We start from the raw sequence: 19,830 nt of genomic DNA, 5'->3' as shown, positions 1-19,830 counted from the left end.
AGTTTTCCATATTTCATCTACTATGATCTTAGACCTTTGAAAACATTACTTTGAAACCAAAACAGTTTGAGCCATAATCTAATAAGATGTATTGTATTTGTGTTGCCATGTTATTTTATATTTCAAAAGAAATGGTATCTGTAGCCTAGTCTATAATAGTAAATTATTTTGGAAATGTGGCTTGACACACAAACAGATGTGTTTTCTTGATTTCTTTTGACTGAAGTTGGTGGTTAGTGGCTCATTGTTCTGTGATTGGCACCGAAAGCTTCATTTCACAGCTTGCAGTAGGAATCTATTGGGTAAAGAGTGGTTGTGTTCCACAAACGAAATTCAGAAAGTGTCAATCAACCTCTTACATGGGTTACTCAGAGAATGAGTTTTCTTACTGATTTCACTAAATGTCGCCTCATGCTGTCTTTGATTGGCACAGCCTGGCAGGGAGGATGGATGGATCTGTCACCAGCTAGTTAATTGTGTTGCTGGCCTCAGTCTGACATCAGGTCTTTGACTCTTAAATGGCTCAATACAAAACAAATTAGCAGATTGTAGTCATATTTCTCATTCTATATGCTCTGACTTTGGTGAATGCAGTCCATAAATCATATTGACTGACACACAAGAAAACGATGAAAGCTGCTTTTGAGACGAACGTCCAGAAAGCAGCGCTGTGAAGGTGCCGTGGAAGGATGCATATGGTCGACCCTGTGGGAATTTCCTAGGAGCCAAATGTCTCTTTGCCACAATTGTTCTTAGAAGAAAAGCTTTGGGGTAATGCAGAAAGGATCTAATATGTCAGCAGATTCTCTTTTACAAGTTCCTTTGAAATATAAGAAGTTTGTCTAAGGGTTTTCTCTCTTGGCAAGTTGTTTTTCAGAAAAAAAAATGTTAAAGCAGGGTGAAAAAAGCATAGTTACCTTTTTAAGAGTTTGACAGGTGTTTTTACTTATTGAACTTTGTGTTGTTAAAGAGAAAGAAAATGCTAGTAAAGTTGCAAGTAATTTTCAAATGAGGGCAGTAAATGTTTGATTGCTTAACATATATTAGATGTACACTGCTTTGTTGATTATTTTGACCTTGCTATATTGTTCTTGTCTAGTAAAAGCTAGTTTTTAAAAGACAACTATAAAAGTGTTTAATTTTTTTGTTTTAGGATGATGCATTATTGTAAGAATCAATGTTACTAGTTATAATAGTGTTCAGGGAGGTGTATTTGGGTTATTAAAATGGCCAAGAGTCTTAGGCATGAAATATCAGTTGCAAATATGTTTTTGAGTATAAAAATATTGAAGACATTAAAATATTTCTATATAAAATAAGTAGATAAAATTTAAAAATTGTTCTTTATTTTCTGAAATCAAAGTGGATATCTAGAAAATAGTGTGTATCTTGTAAAATATAAGCTTTTAAAATTTTCAACAATCGGAATCTTTGATAACATTAACTTAAATTTTAATGTGCAAAAAGGAATAATTTATTTTATTTAAAAAATTTATAAAATTTTGTACTTTGTACTTTAAAACTTTTCTTTGAGAATAATAAGCCTGTATCCATTATGCCTAATCAAAAGAAGTTTAATATTAAGATATTACTGTTATAAATATTGTTTAACTACAAAGGAGACTTACTTACTCAGGTATTTCCATTGCCTGATCCCACCAGATTTATGGAATTGCTTATAATCTTGTCATCATTTTTGGCTCTATAACTATTGTACAGATATTTTTACCTCTGAACCTATGTTAAAATAATGCCACTTATAATGTGTAGAATGTTTATTAACAAAGTGAGTTAAATAATTTTTGGACAATTTATTAGTTTGCTTTTTCAAACTAGTAGCTAGTACTTTGTCATGTAACAATACAATAGGCCATAGAGCTAAACTGATGGAGAAGTACATTAAGCTAAAAATGCAGTTGTGTTCCATTAAGTCAAAATAACATCTCTATGAAGTGTTTGCAAACATACTACACCGGAATTAAATGACATGCCATAGATTTCTCTTTTTTTTCTGCTTTTATTCCCCTCCCATTCATATTGATATTATTCTGCTTGGAGAATGGAGCTGCATGTCTCTCAGACTAATTCTTCTTGGATTTGGGGCCTTTTGAGCATGCTGGGTTTTTTATTGTTTGTTACATTCTTTTTTTTGGCAATTCATCAGTATCTGTCAAATATATTGTTTGCATTGGCTCTTATCTCTGAGGTTTTTGATTGAGAAATTGACACTGCATGGCAGACATTTAGTTTTCTGCTATGCATAGTGCCTAATTGCTAAGCACCCATCCATAAGCAGTTTGGTTCTAGTCTGATTTTTAATATGTAATTTAAAGAACAAGTATTCTGAAATGTATTTATTTTCCTTATGATTTTTTTGTATCAACTCTATGTAAACATTTTTCTTTTAGTATATTGTAGCATCTATGTTTGAAAGATGGTTTTTTGGTTTGTTGCTCTGTTTGCCTTTGTGGTTAGTAGGAAGAAAACACAATTATCAGATATCACTGGGTAAATATTTGTTGATTGAAATGATGCAAAACGTGTCATGTCTCCTAAAAATCATTATTTTCCTAACTGTAATTCTAGTCTTTGACTCCCATCAAAGCAGTTAGCCCATCACCTAATCATAGAATCATTTGAAGGCAGCCACCCTAGGAGGCTCACACCGGAAAACTTTGACCTAAATGAGTTTATACTGTTAAACATATGCTTCAAATGCAAGTACTGCCTAAAGAAGCGAGTTATAGATGGGATATGTTTTTAATCCCAATGCTCAGGAAGCAAAGATGGGCAAATCTCTGGGTGTTTAATGCTAGCCATAGTGAGTTTCAGGCCAACCAGAGCTACATAGTGATACCCTGTCTCCTCTGCCCCTCTAAAAAAAGGCAATTTATACTCATTGTGAGTCAACTGTGTAATCTATACAGCAAACCTAAAAAAACTCGTATTTTAAGAAAATTTGAGTAAGACTGTCAATGGAAGTTCATATAGAACTTCTAGAACTTAAAGTGAATTGTGTATTGTACTGAAAGAGTGCATGAGTATTAGTTTCTGTAATTACATGCAGCAAGAACTTGATTGACTAGAAATGAAGCTGAAGTCAAAGTGAGGAGCAAACCGCTTTTCCCCACTGGTAACTGTGACTCTCTGTGCTGAGGAGAAGTGAGGACTCTGTCTTGAAGTGTGCTTTGATTTATAGGTACAGTTTAAGTAGCAGTAATAAGAGCAGCTTATGTTACACAGTTGACTTCCTTTGTTCTGTCTTAGTTAGGCATATAAAGGAGAGCTCAGTGGGCATCGTATGAATAAACTGTTTTGTCAGTATGGTAATTTAATGTAACAAATGCCATATTTTCTTGTGCATTTAAAGTGTTACATTATTTCAAGAGATCTGAAATATATCTTCAAATGTATAATTTTAATTTGTGTGGTTAGCATTTTAATAATATTGTATCTTGAAAAAGATGAATTTTAATTCTTAGGATACAAGTACACAGTCTTGTAGAATAGAAACAGAAAGACCAACAATCAGTATTGTACCAACAAGAGTGCCCGGTGTACAATCTTGTGCTATTTTATGATGTATTTCCAGGCTTGCTTTTTGTTTACTTTTGATTTGTTTTACATAGGGGAAAGTTGCCCAAACAGCTTGCATGTCAGCCTGCCAGCATCTGTCAACATCCTTAATGCAGATGCTACTGGACAGCGAGTTAAAACAGATAAGCATGGGAGCCGTTCAGCAGTTTAACCTAGATGTCATACAGTGTGAATGTAAGTACATATTGGCCAACTCTCATACTTTCTCTAGAAGTCTACATTTATTATTATGGAAAGTTGTATATAGTAGGACATATTGACAAGGAAGAAGAACCATTTGACTACATTTTTGGCAGATTTAGAAGGATAGTTAACTCCTTCCCAGGATGAAAAATTACCTCAGTTATTTACATTAATAGCCTCAAAGAACTTCACCGAAGTGGTGATTTAGATCAAGGTAGCAAAAGAAATGATCTCCTCCCTCTGGTCATTCTTGCTGCCTCTCTGGAGCTCTCCTAGGATGCCTGCTGTAAATGAATGAAACAACCCCAGCTTGTCATTTTTACTTTCCTGAACATCCAAGACCTTCTGCAGCAAATGGTGTTTCTACAGTTTTGTTCCTCATTCCTAAAGTGTTTTCCGGCCTTGATAGCTGCAGGGTTTTTCTACATCATTTTGTTTATACCGCAGGGTTTGCATCTGTGGTCTAGTATTGACATTGGCTAATGAGCTTTAGAGCTCCTACTGTTAGTAGCCTTGTTACACACACCTCAGAAATGGGTTTTTATCAGACCCCCAGCCCTAACTAGCTTGCCAGAGAACCTTGAGTCATTTTCAAACAGTATTCTCAGATGAATGATCCCCTAATTAAATGATGAAAGGTTGACAAAGGAATCAGATGCCTCCACTGACAGTTGAAAGTCAGTAGGGCACTGGAAAGATTGCAGAAAATTTTCTGGATGAGGGGGCGGAGTTTACAATAACATATTATTTGAAAGACTAAAAAAAATTAATATCAACAGCCTTCAACTAAACCAGAAATAATGTGGGTTTTTTCCCCAGTAACAAATATAAAATATTTGTGTGCCTGTGTATAATGTATTCTGCTAGGGGGAAAATGTTTGCCTTTTCCTAGAAAGTGATTCTAACTTTATTTTACCAGAAAGCTTTTATTTTTCTCAAATTAAAATTCTCATTTGTAAAATATTTGTTTTGTATTGATAAAAATATTTGACCTAAAAATGTACCTTTTAAAATTTTCTAAGCTCAGATCAATTATTAGTCTCCATCTACAGATTATTTGGGCCTCCTCTCTGTCCTCCTTTCTTTCCCCCTTTATCTCTCCACCCCTTCTCTTTTGTTTTTAATTTGCAGATTTAATTTAATTAGCAGATGTCCTTACAGCACGTTCACACATACTGAGTCTTGGTGGACCATCCCCACAGTAGCCTCCACTTCCTGCCTTCCCTCTCTCCTGTACCCTTCCACTCCAACATTACATTTTCTGTCTCCTTTTCTGGTGCTGGGAATTGAATTCTAGATCCGCACAATTCTAAGCCTACCCTCCTACCACTGAGCAGTACCCCTAACTTAACTGGTTTCTTTAAGAAGTTGTTTTTGAGATCATTACAGTCTGCTATTGCTTATGTCAATATTTCACACAAATATTGCTTGATTCATTTTGTATTATTTTGTCTTTAGTGTGGCTTTAAAATAACTAGGTATTTGGCTAACTGGCTGGTTCATCCAGTAAAGGCGCTTTCTGCCACGCCTAGTGACCTGAGCTCATCTGCAGAACTCACACGGTAGCTGAAGAAAGCTCTCACAAGTTGCTCTCTGACCTCTACATGTGTGCTGTGCTGTAAGCCTGTGCTCACTTTTGTCTACACACACAAAATAAATAAATACAACAAAACTTTAGTAATAATTGGTAGTTAGACCTTCCATTGGGTTCAGTTGTGTCTTCTTGGTTACGTGTTGCTAAGTGATAGACATTGCGATCTGCGCAGGCAGCTTTCTGGTGTCCAGCTCTTGCTCCCCTACTTCCCTGTGAAGGACTATAGAGAAGCACGCACTACAGCCCCACCCAGGCATTGCCTCTCACCCCCTCTAGGATGCTCCCTTCTTCTAGTCATTCCTTTGGCCGTTACTACAGGCACCTTGTTATTTTACCAGAGAAGACCAAGAATTCCTTTCCATGCAGATTTCCATGCAGTCTGGTGTCAGGTGCACGTGGGGCAAATCTTCCTCTGTTGAACTGAATCTCGGCACAGAGACGTGGAAGGAGGCGACTGAAGCTCTGCACCATTTCTTCTTCCTTTGAGGTTTTACCTTTGGTTGGCTCTGCTCTTTAAGATTATCATGCAGAACTGCTCTAATCATTACTTTTCATGTTTTTTGGCATTATTTTTATAAATTTAGTGTGTTTTGTAAATTTAGTTTGTAAATTTATGTGTGTTCATGCATTTGTCATGGCGTGTATGTGGAGATCAGAAGACAACATGTAGGAATCAGTTCCCTCCTTCTACCATGTGGATTCCAGGGATCAAATTCAGGTCATCAGGCTTGGTTGCAAGCACCTTTGTCTACTAAACCATTCCACTGATGCCCTGTAATCACTATTTCTTAATATAGTATCACATATTCTGTTCTTATTGAACAAATATGAATTTTTTTTAATATTTTTTATGGTTTATTTAACTTTATTTTATGTGCATTGGTGTGAAGGTGTCAGATCCCCCGGAACTGGGTTTTCAGACAGCTGTGAGCTGCCATGTGGGTGCTGGGAATTGAACCCGGGTCCTCTGGAAGAGCAGTCAGTGCTCTTAACCGCTGAGCCATCTCTCCAGCCCACAAATATGAATTTTTATATGTTTATTTTACTACCTCCCATGTTGAATATTTTCCAAAAGGTATCTTTTAACTTTCAACAGTGAGTTTATAATATAGATAATGATGAACTCTCTTGTATTCTTTTTAAAAGAAAAAATATATACTGTCATCCACTCGCAACTTTTAGTGATTGCTATATGTATTAGTTGTGTGAACGTGAAACTGTCTTTAATATTATAAGTATTTTAAAAGATGTCAAAAATAAGTTTTTATCATGTTTTAAACAATCATTTTTAAATCTAGGGATGTACTTTTAAAATATAAAGCTTGTTTTCAACATTAATGCAATATATACATTTTCTACATGTTAGGACAGGGAAAGAAGAAAGGTATGCAGGAAGAGGAATTTGACTAGATGGGGGAAGGCTGAAATTCTTAATAAGTAGGTGGCAATCTTAGCATCATGTCATTCGCCTGGGATATGAAGAAGAAATCAAGCAGTCCAGATAAAGAATCTTAGAACCTAAACAATCATTGAATCCCCCTCCACACACACACACACACACATGGTCATGGCGCACCTGCTCTCGTACTCCTCCATGGTGAGGTCGTCTGGCACTGGATACAGGAGCAGACCTGGAGCTGCACACTGTGCTCTGCAATAGCCGTGCTGGGTAGCTGTCCAGCCCTACCTTAAGCATCTGATTTGAAGGATTAACTACACTTCAGAAAATGTGTTCCATGAGATACACTTTGCTCTGTTGGATTGTATCGACCTGAAACTACTTGCTCTCTGAGTAAGTTCTTTTAAGTGAGAATTCTGCTATAGCCTGGAGTTACCACTAGTCTAGATTGTGCCTTTTGTTAAAGATGTTCTCACCAAAAGGGAAATGCCCTGTAGAGCTGTCTTCTTTATATGCATTAGAGAAAGTTTGCCCTTTTCTAGTTGAACCCAACTGCTCCCACAACACATGACTGTTCAGATAAAATACAAACTAGATTTCAGCTACTCATTTGGTCATGTGTGCATATGACATAGACTGACAACTCTGTATCACTTAGAGTCATGCGCAGACACAAAGCTCCATTCCTGAGTTAACGTTCTGAAAACTGCTCGTTATCTTCCAAGTGTTCTCCCTGCTAATTTGACTGTTTTCACTGACATTGTCTGATGCCTTGATCTAAGGATACCACTATGATATGCAGTTGGACTGCCAAGTACACTGTTCTGTTCTCTGTACTCTATTAACAGAGACCAAACTGAAGGGCATGGTGGCACTTGGAAGACTGAGGCAGGAGGATTGCCACAGTTCAAGTGTTTTAAAGCAGCAATGAAGAAAGCTCAAACTATCCTTTCTTAGTGGCCAGGATGTACTTTGAAATAATTGAAGCATTCTGAAATCCATATGTAATGGGACCGGGGAGCTGGCACAGTCTGGAAGCATGAGGACCCAGGGGCTTATTGCCAGCACCCATGTAAAAAACCGGGCATGGTGGCACACATCTGCAAGTGCCAACTAGTAGCCAGAGACAGGTAGATCCTGTAGCTCTCTTTGTAGCCAGATTAGCAGAATCATGAGCTCCAAGTTCCTTAAGAAACCAACCATGTCTTAAAAATAAAGTGGAAAATATGTGCTTGTCTGTGTGTGTGGTGGGTGGGTCAAAGAAAAATGCATGATGTTAGTTCTGTCCTTCCTCTCTGTGGGTCCCAGGGATCCACCTCAGCTTTCCAGATGTGGTGGCAAGTGCCTTCACCACTGAACCATCTCTCCACCCTTACTGAGGCTTTTAAATCAAGTCTTGATGCTAAGTTTGCACATAAAAGATACACGTAAGCAACCAAGAAAAGACAATCAATAGCGCTCTTGATAGAAAAACAGGTGGAAAGACATTGGGCTTAGGAATAATGGAAATCTAGGCTCAAATAAAGTATCTTCTTTCTGTGAGTGTTTGGGACAGGTCACACAGCTTTGTGAGATTTGTCATGACAGTGAGACAGAATGCGATGTGTCTGTGGTAAGCCATGATCAAACCAGAAATGTTTAAAATAGGGACAATTTAGTTCGTAAAAAAAGCAATTTATATGTGTATTTTAGATTGAAGAGGAAGAAACTGTTCTCAGGTAGTCTTGTCTCACATGGGCAGCTGATGTTATTAAAAGAGATTAGGACATACACGACAGTGGAGAAAATACAGTCCACTCATAGTGTGGACTGTTTAGGTGTGGAAAGCTGGAAGCTGTAAGTGAGCAGGTAGGCCCTTTCAGCCAATAGTTCTGTAGTTCTGTTCCTTTGTTCCTGAAGGACGCCTACATGGTCCAGATAGATTTTGAAAGAAATGCTCTTATCTGCTTTCCTTACTGTGGTATCAGCTCATAGAGGTACCACGGTGGGTACTTGGGGAAGGATGGAGAGAGGATGTGTATGTGTATATACTTAGGCAGCTTGGGCACGTGTGTACATGTACATGGAGGCCACTGTATGTGTATATGCTTAGGCAGCTCGGGCACGTGTGTACATGTACATGGAGGCCACTGTATGTGTATATATTTAGGCAGCTCGGGCACATGTGTACATGTACATGGAGGCCACTGTATGTGTATATACTTAGGCAGCTCGGGCACGTGTGTACATGTACATGGAGGCCACTGTATGTGTATATACTTAGGCAGCTCGGGCACGTGTGTATATGTACATGGAGGCCACTGTATGTGTATATACTTAGGCAGCTCGGGCACGTGTGTACATGTACATGGAGGCCACAAGTCTATGCTTATTTTCTTCAGTTGCTCTCTACCGTATTTTTTGAGTCAGGGTCTCTCATTGAACCTGGAAATCGCTCATGTAGCTAGGCTGATTGAGTGAGCTCCAGGGACGTGCCTATCTCCATGTTCCCGGAGCTGGGAATATAGATGCATGTTGTCACACTAGCTTTTGCATGGGTGCAGGATATCCAGACTCGGGTCCTCATGCATACAAGGCAAGGACTTTCCCGACTAAGAGCTCCTCAGCCATGACATTTATCTTTATATGTCTGGCGTATTTTACTTAACATAATATCTTCCATCTTAATCAATATTGTTGCAAAATAAATTTATTTTTAACTTGGAAAAAAATCAAGACTTTATGAAATCTGTGTCAATAAGAAGCTAACCTGAGCATCATATGGAAATTAAACTGGATCAAGGGAGAGGCAGAAAGCAGGAAGATGTGCTAAAAGACTTAAGCTTTTCCTTTTTAAAGATAAACAGAACCTGATATTAGGAAGTGGAAATACAAAGGAGAAATTGGTTGCAGACATTTTGGAAGATGAAATATATGAAATTAGTGAATTCTTTGAATATGGTATGATTAAGATGACATAATTAGAAACTCACACAATGAGAGAGACATAAAAATATATCCTATAATTAGGGGAAGGTGTGAAGGGGAACAAAAGGAGATTTTTAGCCATATGGGACAGATTAATTAAATTCCAGACCCTCCCCAAATGGAAAGACTAGGGAAATTGTGTTCATAGTGAAATGGCTGTAAGTTTTTATTTGTTGAAGAGAGAAACAAATTAATAAACTAGAAAATCTCTGATACTGTCGCTTCTGGAGTTCTACTGTGGAAAGAGTTAAGGCCACCTGGCCTGCTGTGCTTCCGGTCAGGACCATTTCACCGTTTGCTGCGACCATAGCTCACGATTATGCCCCTTTGAAAACTTGATATATTAGATAGCTGTGCATACATGACCTTTTATTTGTTCTGAGCTAAATAACCAAGGGTTCTTTGTTTCCTTGTGAAATTAATTTTCCTCCCTATTCTGTCATTTTACTTTGGAACTTGTTCTAGGTTTTTGTTTTTGTTTTTTTAGTACTTTAAACCAATACGGGGTCAACCTTGGTTTTAAAATGTTTGTACGTAGAAATGTGGACTCATATGAACTTATGAAGAACTTTTGTGTTTTTGGAGCGCCTCACTCCCTCTTTTCAGTGGTCTTACTATATAGCCCAGGCAGGCTTCTCAGTTCCAGTTTGGGCTCTGCCTCTCATTTGGCATGCCATTCAAGTACCAAGAAACCTCAGAATTTCCCCTAAAACACAGGACTTAGAGTTTAGGATTGCCCTGATTATCTTACTTCTAAGAATGAGAGGCCATGAATTTTAAGGCAATGGAGAGTGTGGAACACTGAGGCCATATGTTAATTGAGTCCTTCATGTTTAGTCATTTATGTGACATTTAGAAGCTACAGTGGTAAACAAAATAGAATAGGGACATTATTACCCTCTTGGGACTGAAACCCAGTGAGGAGTCAGTAACAAATATTGAAAATTGTTTAATTCTGTAAAAAATAAATATTTTGAGAATATAGATTTAAAGTATCAAGTAGGGTCAGTGCATGACTGTGTGAACACATTTGCTTGCCTTGATTACAACCACAGTGCTAGTGTATCTGCATGTTTAGAAAAAGGAAGATGTGTACTTGGAAAGTGTAGAGCTAAGTTCTTTTGATCCACATTGAACATCTGAACCTATTATAGAACAAGATAAAGTTCTTGATTGAGGGTGATTTGCCATGCTTGTCATAGGCTGATATTCTAAATCTGCACATATGTTTTGTTTCTTGTTTATTAATGTGTTATATGTCAATGTAGGTACCTTGCAGATAGAAGTATGTTGAAGAAAAGATAAATCTTCTTACTAAATTATTATAAAAGTGTCTCAGAAATCCTTCACACTACTGACAAAATACAGGATATTTCCAAAGCATCAAGAAATCATATTCTACTTCGTATTTAAAATAGTCCTGACTAGGTCTAGGGTATATATATTCTAGATATATATCTTTCATGCATTCTATACATATATCTCATGAGGTTATGATCTACTAAGAGTTTAATATCTGAAATCCATAAAAGCACTATATCATATATACAAAGGTATGTGGTGGTGGTGTAACGCCTTTAATCCCAGCACTCTGGAGGCAGAGGCAGGCAGATCTCTGTGAGTTCGAGGCCAGCCTGGTCCACAGAGTGAGTTCTAGAACAGCCAGGGCTACACACACACAAAAAAAAAAAAAGTGGGAGAAAAGAAGGAAAAGGAAAGAACGAAAGAAGGAAGGGAAGGAAGGAAGGAAGGTAAGGAAGGAAAAGCTAAGCACTGTATCAAAGGGAGCTGGTGCCTGCTTGTCTATACTAGGGATTGGATCCACCTTGTGCACAGTCAGCAAAAACTCTACCTCTGAGCTACATCCCAGGCCTTTTGTACTTTGAGACAGAGTGTCACTAAATTGTCAGATTAACCTCAAACTTTCAATCCTTCTGCTGGGATTACAGGTGTGGCAGGCAGCACAGTGCCTAGCTTGACATCTGTTTTGATGGTTAGTTATTGGGGCATTGATAAATCTATAGGTTGGATAAAGGCTTAACATACCTAAAGGCTAAACAGAACAAAGCAAGCAAGCAAAGCTCACTAGCAACAAAAATCTTTGTAGGTTTTTATTTTTACTGGTGATGGTCATGATCTCATCGTCTTGTTTTAACTTTGGTGCAGATCTGTGTCTCCAAATAAGAATACTGAGAAAAAAATCATGGGGATGGTATACAAAGACTATTTTATTGTCATGTTTAAAAGGAGCTGAATGTTGGTACTTTGCTTGGGTACTCGGAATTCTTCCACACTTAATGGTGTCCCAGCTGTTTGAGGGTCCTTTGCTGAGGTTTACTTCCAAGAAATGAAGAGAACTAGATATTACTTCGTATCAAAATGGAACAGTAAATATCCTTAAGGCTTACATTTCTCTCCTGAGCTCTCATCACGTCAGAAGCAAGAATGCTGACTCCTGGCAGCCCACAGCAGCTTCTCTGTATCACCAGGGAAACCACTAGATGGTGCCGTTAGTCATTCCTTCTTACAATGCATCTTTGGTACTTGCCTACCAAAACTGAGTTACAACTAGCAATTTTAATTTCAAATTTACCTAGAACTTTGTGCATGTGCATGTGTGCATACACACAAATAAATGAATAAAAGGTTAAAACATTTTTTCACAAAATTTTAAAAAGAGAGAAAAGTAGAAGAAACTGGGGTTGGCAAGTTGACCTGCAAATTGGCTTACATGCATGCATATGTATCACACACAGAGACACACATACACACACAGAGAGACACAGAGACAGAGAGAAAGAGAGAGAGAGAGAGAGAGAGAGGGAGAGAGAGAGATGCATGCACAAATGAATGTAAAAATAGCCAGCAGTGTTGGTACATGCCTTTAATTCCAGGACCCTGAAGGCAGTGGTAGGCTAGTCAACAGAGCAAGTGCCAAAACCCCAAATTAATAATGATGATGATGATGATGATGATGATGATGATGATGATAATGATAATGATAGTAACAACATAATAATAATAATAAAATCAAATTAGAGGCAACAAAGCTTGTGTTTGGTTTTGTTGTTGTTGTTGTTGTTATTGTTTTTTGAGACAGGACTTCTCTGTGTAGTCCTGGCTGTCCTGGAACTTGCTCTGTAGACTAGGTTGGCCTCAAACTCAAGAGATCTGCCTGCCTCTGCCTCTTCCTCTGCCTCTGCCTCTGCCTCCCAAGTGCTGGGATTAAAGGCATGTGCCACCACTCCCTGGTTTAAGATTACAAAACGTGATATTTAGAATAGTCTTCTTAAGTTTTTTAAAATTTATTTCTTTATTTTATATCCCATCCACAGTTTCCCCTCCCTCCTCTCTACTCATCCCCCCCCTTCAGTCCACTCCTCTTTTATTTCTATTCAGAAAAGGGCAGACTTCCCATGGATATTGACAAAATAAGAAATATCAAATTGTAGTGATGTATTAAGATTGGGCAAGGCAACCCAGTAATTTTTAAAGTTTAGAAACTATATTAAAATATTTTGATGACCAAAATCATTATATGTCTTTTGAAAACATCTTTAAAGACACAGCTGCGTAACAAAGATGGTGTTGTAGTAGAGACCCTTCATAGAGTCATGAGTCAGTATTGACAGCCAGGAATTATCTTTTACTATGTACTCCTTCATTCCATACACTTTTGCTTACTATTTTCTGTACACCAGACTTGGGAGATACAAAGATTAAAAAAAGAAAAACTGCTTCCTAGGAGCTTTCTGTTCAGGGGAAGAGCTTATTTCAGTTTTGTTGAAGAGTGTGTTAGGAATATTCTCACCCACTCAATTATTCTGATATAAATACCTAAATATGAACACAGTATTTTGTATTTACACTACCCAGTAGCCATATGTGACTATTAAATTTAGATTAATATGGAATAAAGCTATCAACCCTGAAGCACAGTTATAGATTCTTTTTTTTTTTTTTTTAAGATTCTTTCCATCCTCGCGGGAGGGTCTGTTGAACCGTGCCGTTCTAGAGTTAATCAACAAACTAGATAATATGTTTACTACAGGCTGTGCCCCGGTAGAATTTCTTGCTTGTTTCTTTTCTCTTTGTTCACTTAATAAACCTTCAATGCACATTTATTATTTAGGTGGTAGGAATTAGGAACAAAAGTATAATTCTTACAATTGGGGAGTTCATATTTTCATGGGAAAACTCAGACAGATAAACAATTAGAAGGCAGCAGAATGGGCACCGTGGTAGGATTTGTACAGGAAGTTACAGTGAGAACACAGGAAACAGCTTACAATCCCCAGGGATAATGGAAGTCTTCCACAGAAGGTGATGATTGAATTGAAGGATAAGTAAGAGTTACACAGGTGGGAGGGAAGAAGAATGCTCCAGGCAGGAGGATCAAAGGCATTATGAAAAGAGACTGGTGTGCAAGGAAGTCTAGGCAACCTTGTTTGGAAAGAGTTTAAGGAAAGTCTTAAGAGATCAGGCCAGAGAGATAGGCAAAGGCTACTTTTAAAAGACCTTAGTCTTGTTTTACAATGAGGGTGATGGTGAACCATTAAAGGATGCTAAACTCTGAAATGCCCAAGTAATAATTATATCTGACATTAATCACTAGAAGAAGAGGAAAGAGAAGCAGCCAATAAAGCGGACTGTAGCGTTCATTAATCTAAGCCAGAAATGCTGATGGCTTGAGAGAAGAGAAAGCAGAGAATAGAGAGACTGTAGGGTTGACTGTTATTTGAGTTTTAAAGAAATAAAGGGAGAAATATAAAGTTGCCAGTCAAATTGAGTAGCCTGTTATTACAAATACTCTCAGTGTTGCATGATTTGAGATTGCTAAGTCACCTTCTATCCCTAAAAAATATTCGAGAGAAAGCCCCAAGAGTTATAAACTGCTGCTTTGTCCGAAAAGGAGACAATAATGAGAGACTGAAAACTTAATCAGATTCTGGATCAATGGATCACATGCCAGGATGCCAGATTTAGCTGTGTGGTCCTGGGCAAGTCACTTCACTTTTAATTTTTCTATGCCAAACAAAGAGCTGGCACCTTTAAACTGGGTATTCTTTGCTTGGAAGATTTTATAAGCTATTATCCATGTGCCCTGTTAGCCAAAATAAATTGTTACAATGATCAAAGCACATGGTATATGAGAAAGAGTTTTATGATCTGTAAGATGCTGTACAAATTTATATTATAATTTTGACACTAAACTCTTGGGTTTAATGCCAAGCCAATGAACTTTTAACTGTTTGTATCTTAAACAGGAATCGAGGGGGAAGAAAAATGACAGTTTTTCTGGTGCCAGGCATTTTTACCATGGCCTGGTACACTCCAGAAAATTGTTCCACCATTGGTCTCTTTCTGAAGTCAGAGATGGTGGCACACACCCATGATCCTACCATGGGAGGCTGAGGCAGAAGGAACATATGTTTGGGAATTAAGTATATTCCAATTACAAGCATGATTGAATTTGAGCTGCTTTCTGTGTCTTACAGATAAAATTAACCTGTCTTGTAGCCTGGCCTTATAAGATCCTAGGTTTTTTTTTAATTTTAAAGATTTTTATTTTTGGTGTATGTAGAAGTATTTTGTCTACAGGTATGTGTGTGCACCGTGTGCATGCCTGTGCCATGGAGAACAGCAGATGGGGGCAGATCCCTGGAACTGGAGTTAGAGATGGTTGTGAGATGCCATGTGGGTTGTGGACTGAACCTTGGCCCTGTATAAGAACAAGTGCTCCTAACCTGTGGGCTATCACCCTCTAGAAGACCCGTATTTTTAACAGACTGTTATAATTGTTTTTAGCATTCTTCAATTAAAGTCTAATAGGAATAGAGAAACTTGGTTATCTGGGACATAGTAAAGACAGGTAGAGTTGCCGCTGTAGGACACCTGCCATTTTTCATTGTGGAAAGTACCATTGACAAAGCTATCAGGTGAGAAGTGGCTAGATCTTCTTGTTAAAAACTTGTCTTCTGGTTCTAGAGGACCCAGAAAAGGTGAGTTTAATCATCTGTTTCATGTCTTTACCTGGACCCCAGCAGAGACCCAAGAAGTATGTTTGTGTGTTAGGAGTGGTGGCACCTCTTAGTTAATTATATGTGAAAGGTACATATCAGAGTGACTTATCACCATTAGCCAGGTTCATTTGCACTCAATTGCTCAATTGCTCGGGAGGCTGAGGCAGGAGGATCATTTGAACATTCAAATGTGAACCCAGTCTGGACAATTTATGGAAACGCTATCTAGAAAAAAAAAAAAAGGAAGGTGCAGGCAAGAGAGCAAGAGAGGCACACACACACACACACACACACACACACACACACACACACAGAGAGAGAGAGAGAGAGAGAGAGAGAGAGAGAGAGAGATTGGCTCTTGAGTGAGCCCGATTTGAGGAGAGGCTCTTGTCTACACCGGGCTCCCTCTTTTTTTTTTTTTCAAGTTTTAAATTATTATAAAAAGTTTTTCTTTTTTATTGATTTTTATTGAGATCTACATTTTTCTCTGCTCCCTTCCTGCCTCTTTCCTCCCCTTCAACCCTCTCCCAAGGTCCCCATGCATGCTCCCAATTTACTCAGGAAATTTGTCTTTTTCTACTTCCCATGTAGATTAGATCCACATATGTCTCTCTTAGGGTTCTCATTGTTGTCTAGATTTTTCTGGGATTGTGATTTATGGGCTGGTTTTCTTTGTTTTATGTTTAAAAACCATTTATGAGTGAGTTGGACTCCCTCTTAACTGTGACCCCCACCTCTGGTAGCTCAGGAAGAACAAAGGATAATAGTAAGCAGAGAGATGGGGAGAGAACGAGAAGTGAGGACTGATGTTAAAATTGTAAGAGTGCAAAGTATTTAGAAAAGGTGGACAATCAACTGAATAATTCTGAACTTTGTAGTACAAAGAGAAATAAAAGATTTTAGTGGTGTTCCAGAGAACTATGAAAAAATATTGGTAGTAATCTATTCAAAAATTAAAAGACTAATACACTTCACAAAGTGCTGAAACAGAAAGTTGATGCTTGAGGTGAAGTTATTATCCCTAGAAAGTAGAATTTTACTCTGAACTTTGTAGTCCCCAAAGAGGGGAGGCCAGGTAAATTAGGCTGTGGTAAATTTTCATTTGTATTTAATTATGTTAGGCCTTTCTAAACTACTGTTTTATACAAAATCCACTAAACTTACGATTTAGTTTTATTATTTCAAGAACAACATAGTCAGAATTATATATAGCCTCTAAATACTGACTTGGTTAAGTTCACATGTGGACTTTATACAATGTTTCTATGAAAACTGAGATATTAGCAAGAGGGAGAATCAGAGACACTTGTGTGAAAATGGTGGTGTTGGGCAGGTGAGATGACTCAGCAGGTAAAGGCAGTTGCTGCCACACCTGACAACCTGAGTTCCATCCCTGGGACCTACATGGTGCAAAGATAGAATGGATTTTGGAAGTTGTTCTCTGACTTCCACATGTAAGCATGGCATATATGTATGAACACGTGAAAATGTACACACAAAATATTTTATTTTAATCATGGAGCTGGATACATAGATCCAGTAGTTAAGAGCACTGGATGCTTTCAGGAGGACCTGATTCCAGGTGCCAACATCCATATGGCGGCTCACAACTGTGTGTAACTCCAGTTCCAGGGGGCCTGACACCCTCTTCTGGTCTCAGTGGGCACAGGCACACATGTAGCGCATAGACATACATTCATGTGAAATCCCATACACATAAATAAATGTCTAAAAAATTTAAATGGTAGATTCTTGTATCTGGGAGTCAGCTCAGTAAAGAAAATGTTAGTCATACAGGCACAAGAACTTAATTTAGATCTCCATCCCCACAAAAAGGCCAGGTGTGGCAGCAAGTTCCTGTAATCCTCAAGATGGAGAAGCAGAAATGGGTAGATCTTGGAGCTTGCTGGTCAAACATTATCGACGAATTGATGATTTCCAGTCTCACCAGAGCTCCTGTCTCAGAAATTAAGTGTAGCACAATTAAAGAAGACACTCCACGTTGATCTCTAGCTTCCACATGCACACACATACACACCAACTTATTCACACTCATACAGTACGTTTACACACTTGCACGTGTGTGCGTGTGCATGTGCACACACACATACAATGAAGTCCTTATGAACTAATCATCTTTTATTTAAAATAAAGTAGAACGGAAATGTTCTTCTCTGGTGCTGAAACTGAACTGAGGGCGTTGTGCTTGCTTTGCAAACACTCTGCCATGGATGTTAGCCCCACCCCCTTTTTATTTAATTTGAGACAGGGTCTCCCTAGGTTGTCCAGGCTGACTTTGAACTCTGGCCTTGATTGGTCTTCAGTTCTCTTGCTTCAGCTACCTAAGCAGCTGGGGTTGTAGGCCTGACCCAGCAGTCATTACCATTAGGATTAAAATTCTTAAAACACAAAAAATATTGAAAAAAATATTGATTTTTTTAAAAAAGAAATCTTGTCTTAAGATATTCTTTCATGCTGAGTATTGGTGGCACACACTCTTAATCCCAGCACTCTGGAGGCAAAGGCAAGTGTATCTCTGTGAGTTCAATACCAGACTGTCTACAGAGCTAGTTCCAGGACAACCAAGGCTGTTACACAGTGAAATCCTGTCTTAAAAAAATAATTCTCTCATTTTGAAGACAAAAATTCCTTTATGAAAAGCAAAGTGGCTAAGTGACAGGTCAGACGTTCTTGAATTCATCCAATGTTTTACCTGTGGTCTGCATGTAAAGCTCACCTCCTACCTTGATTTCTGCCTTTTGTTGCTGTTAGCTAGAGGTGGTTTTTATAGTGCATGCTGACATTTTGAGTTTCGTTGACAGCCATGGAATCGGTAGTTTCAAAGTGCTTCTGTGATTGTTCACCTAAGGCCAAAAGAGTCAGACAACTTCACTTTGGTTGAAATATATTACTCCTGAACTTGTGTAGGACAGTCCTTCGAAATTTATTGTGATTAAAGGTTACAGATTAAATGACAGTTTAGAAGTTTTATATTACTAAATATTTGTAGTAATGGGTCTGGAGAACATATCAGTGGAAACTGAAGTTTGTAAGCGGTCTTTGTTTACAATGATTGGATATAAATATTACATTTGTAATGAGTAGAAATGTAGCAATTAAAGTCTTGCATATTTTTCAGTCTTTTCCTAATTCCCTTTTATTTTCTAAATTTTTTAAAACAGTGTTTGCCAGCTCTGAGCCTGTGCCGGGATTTCAAGGGGACACCCTGCAACTGGCATTCATTGATCTCAGACAAGTAAGATGTGATGATGCTTGCCACTTACTGTTCTGTCTGCCTCAGTTTATTCTTAATGGTACCAGAGTGTTTGTTTGCCCTGAAAAACCCATCTCTAAACTCGTGTTCATTAGAGTGTCTCAGCTTTATGGACATTCTCATAATAAGAATCTAATTTATTCGTTTCTTGCAAATATTTTTTATAATTTTGTGATCATATAAAAATCAGTAGTAGTAACGTAAATTATTACTAGAACGTCACCCCTTGTTTAGCATTTTATTAATGGTAATTTTTGTAAATTTTTGTATGCCTCCAGAAAAAGGGCTAAAACTAAGTTTTTTAAAAAATAATTCTTTATTCTCATATATTTTTTGATAAGAATGTTCAAAGTTTAGTAACAAATGTGAACTCTTTTTTCTGCCTTATATTTTTATTCACTTTTAAATTTTGACATTTCTGCTCTGTTGTATTTTTTATTTTTCTTTCTTTTTTCTATCTCCTATTTTTCTTCTTAGTCTTCTCTTCCCCTTTCTTTTTCTTTCTTAATCCTAGGATTAAGGAGCTTAGTAAAGCTGGGGAGTCAGAGTGTGTGGAGGCAGGGTCGATCCCTTAGAGGGTTCAGGAGTGCTAGATTGACAGCAGGAGTGACTGCTGTCCTGGGCAGGAAACCTCATGGAGACTGATTAAAACAAAGGCACTGTGATCAGTCTGCTAATGATGTTCATTCCCCTGGGGATGGAGGTGACCCGTGGTGAAACTCCACCCTTGTTATGAGCAGAACCTCAGCACACTGATGTCTACAGTAAGACTAATTTGAGCATTTAAGAAACT

The 19,830-nt window shown here is 38.0% G+C and overlaps 1 protein-coding gene across 3 annotated transcripts in view; it reads left to right on the top strand.

Moving 5' to 3' along the window:
- The window catches only part of Exoc6 (exocyst complex component 6), a 156,510-nt gene that overhangs the window by 105,578 nt on the left and 31,102 nt on the right, over positions 1-19,830 (top strand). For all 3 annotated transcript variants that reach the window (XM_085693835.2, XM_048438928.3, XM_085693836.2), the window contains exons 19-20: positions 3,630-3,771; positions 18,946-19,019. In XM_085693835.2, coding sequence (XP_085549961.2) covers positions 3,630-3,771; positions 18,946-19,019 — 216 coding nt within the window. The remainder of the gene's footprint in view (positions 1-3,629; positions 3,772-18,945; positions 19,020-19,830) is intronic.

Source organism: Myodes glareolus, chromosome 7 (genome assembly GCF_982192425.1).
Source record: "Myodes glareolus chromosome 7, mMyoGla1.1, whole genome shotgun sequence".
Taxonomy (NCBI): Eukaryota; Metazoa; Chordata; class Mammalia; order Rodentia; family Cricetidae; genus Myodes; species Myodes glareolus.
Note: the sequence above shows the minus strand (reverse complement) of the source record. Positions and strands in the feature narration are given on the sequence as shown.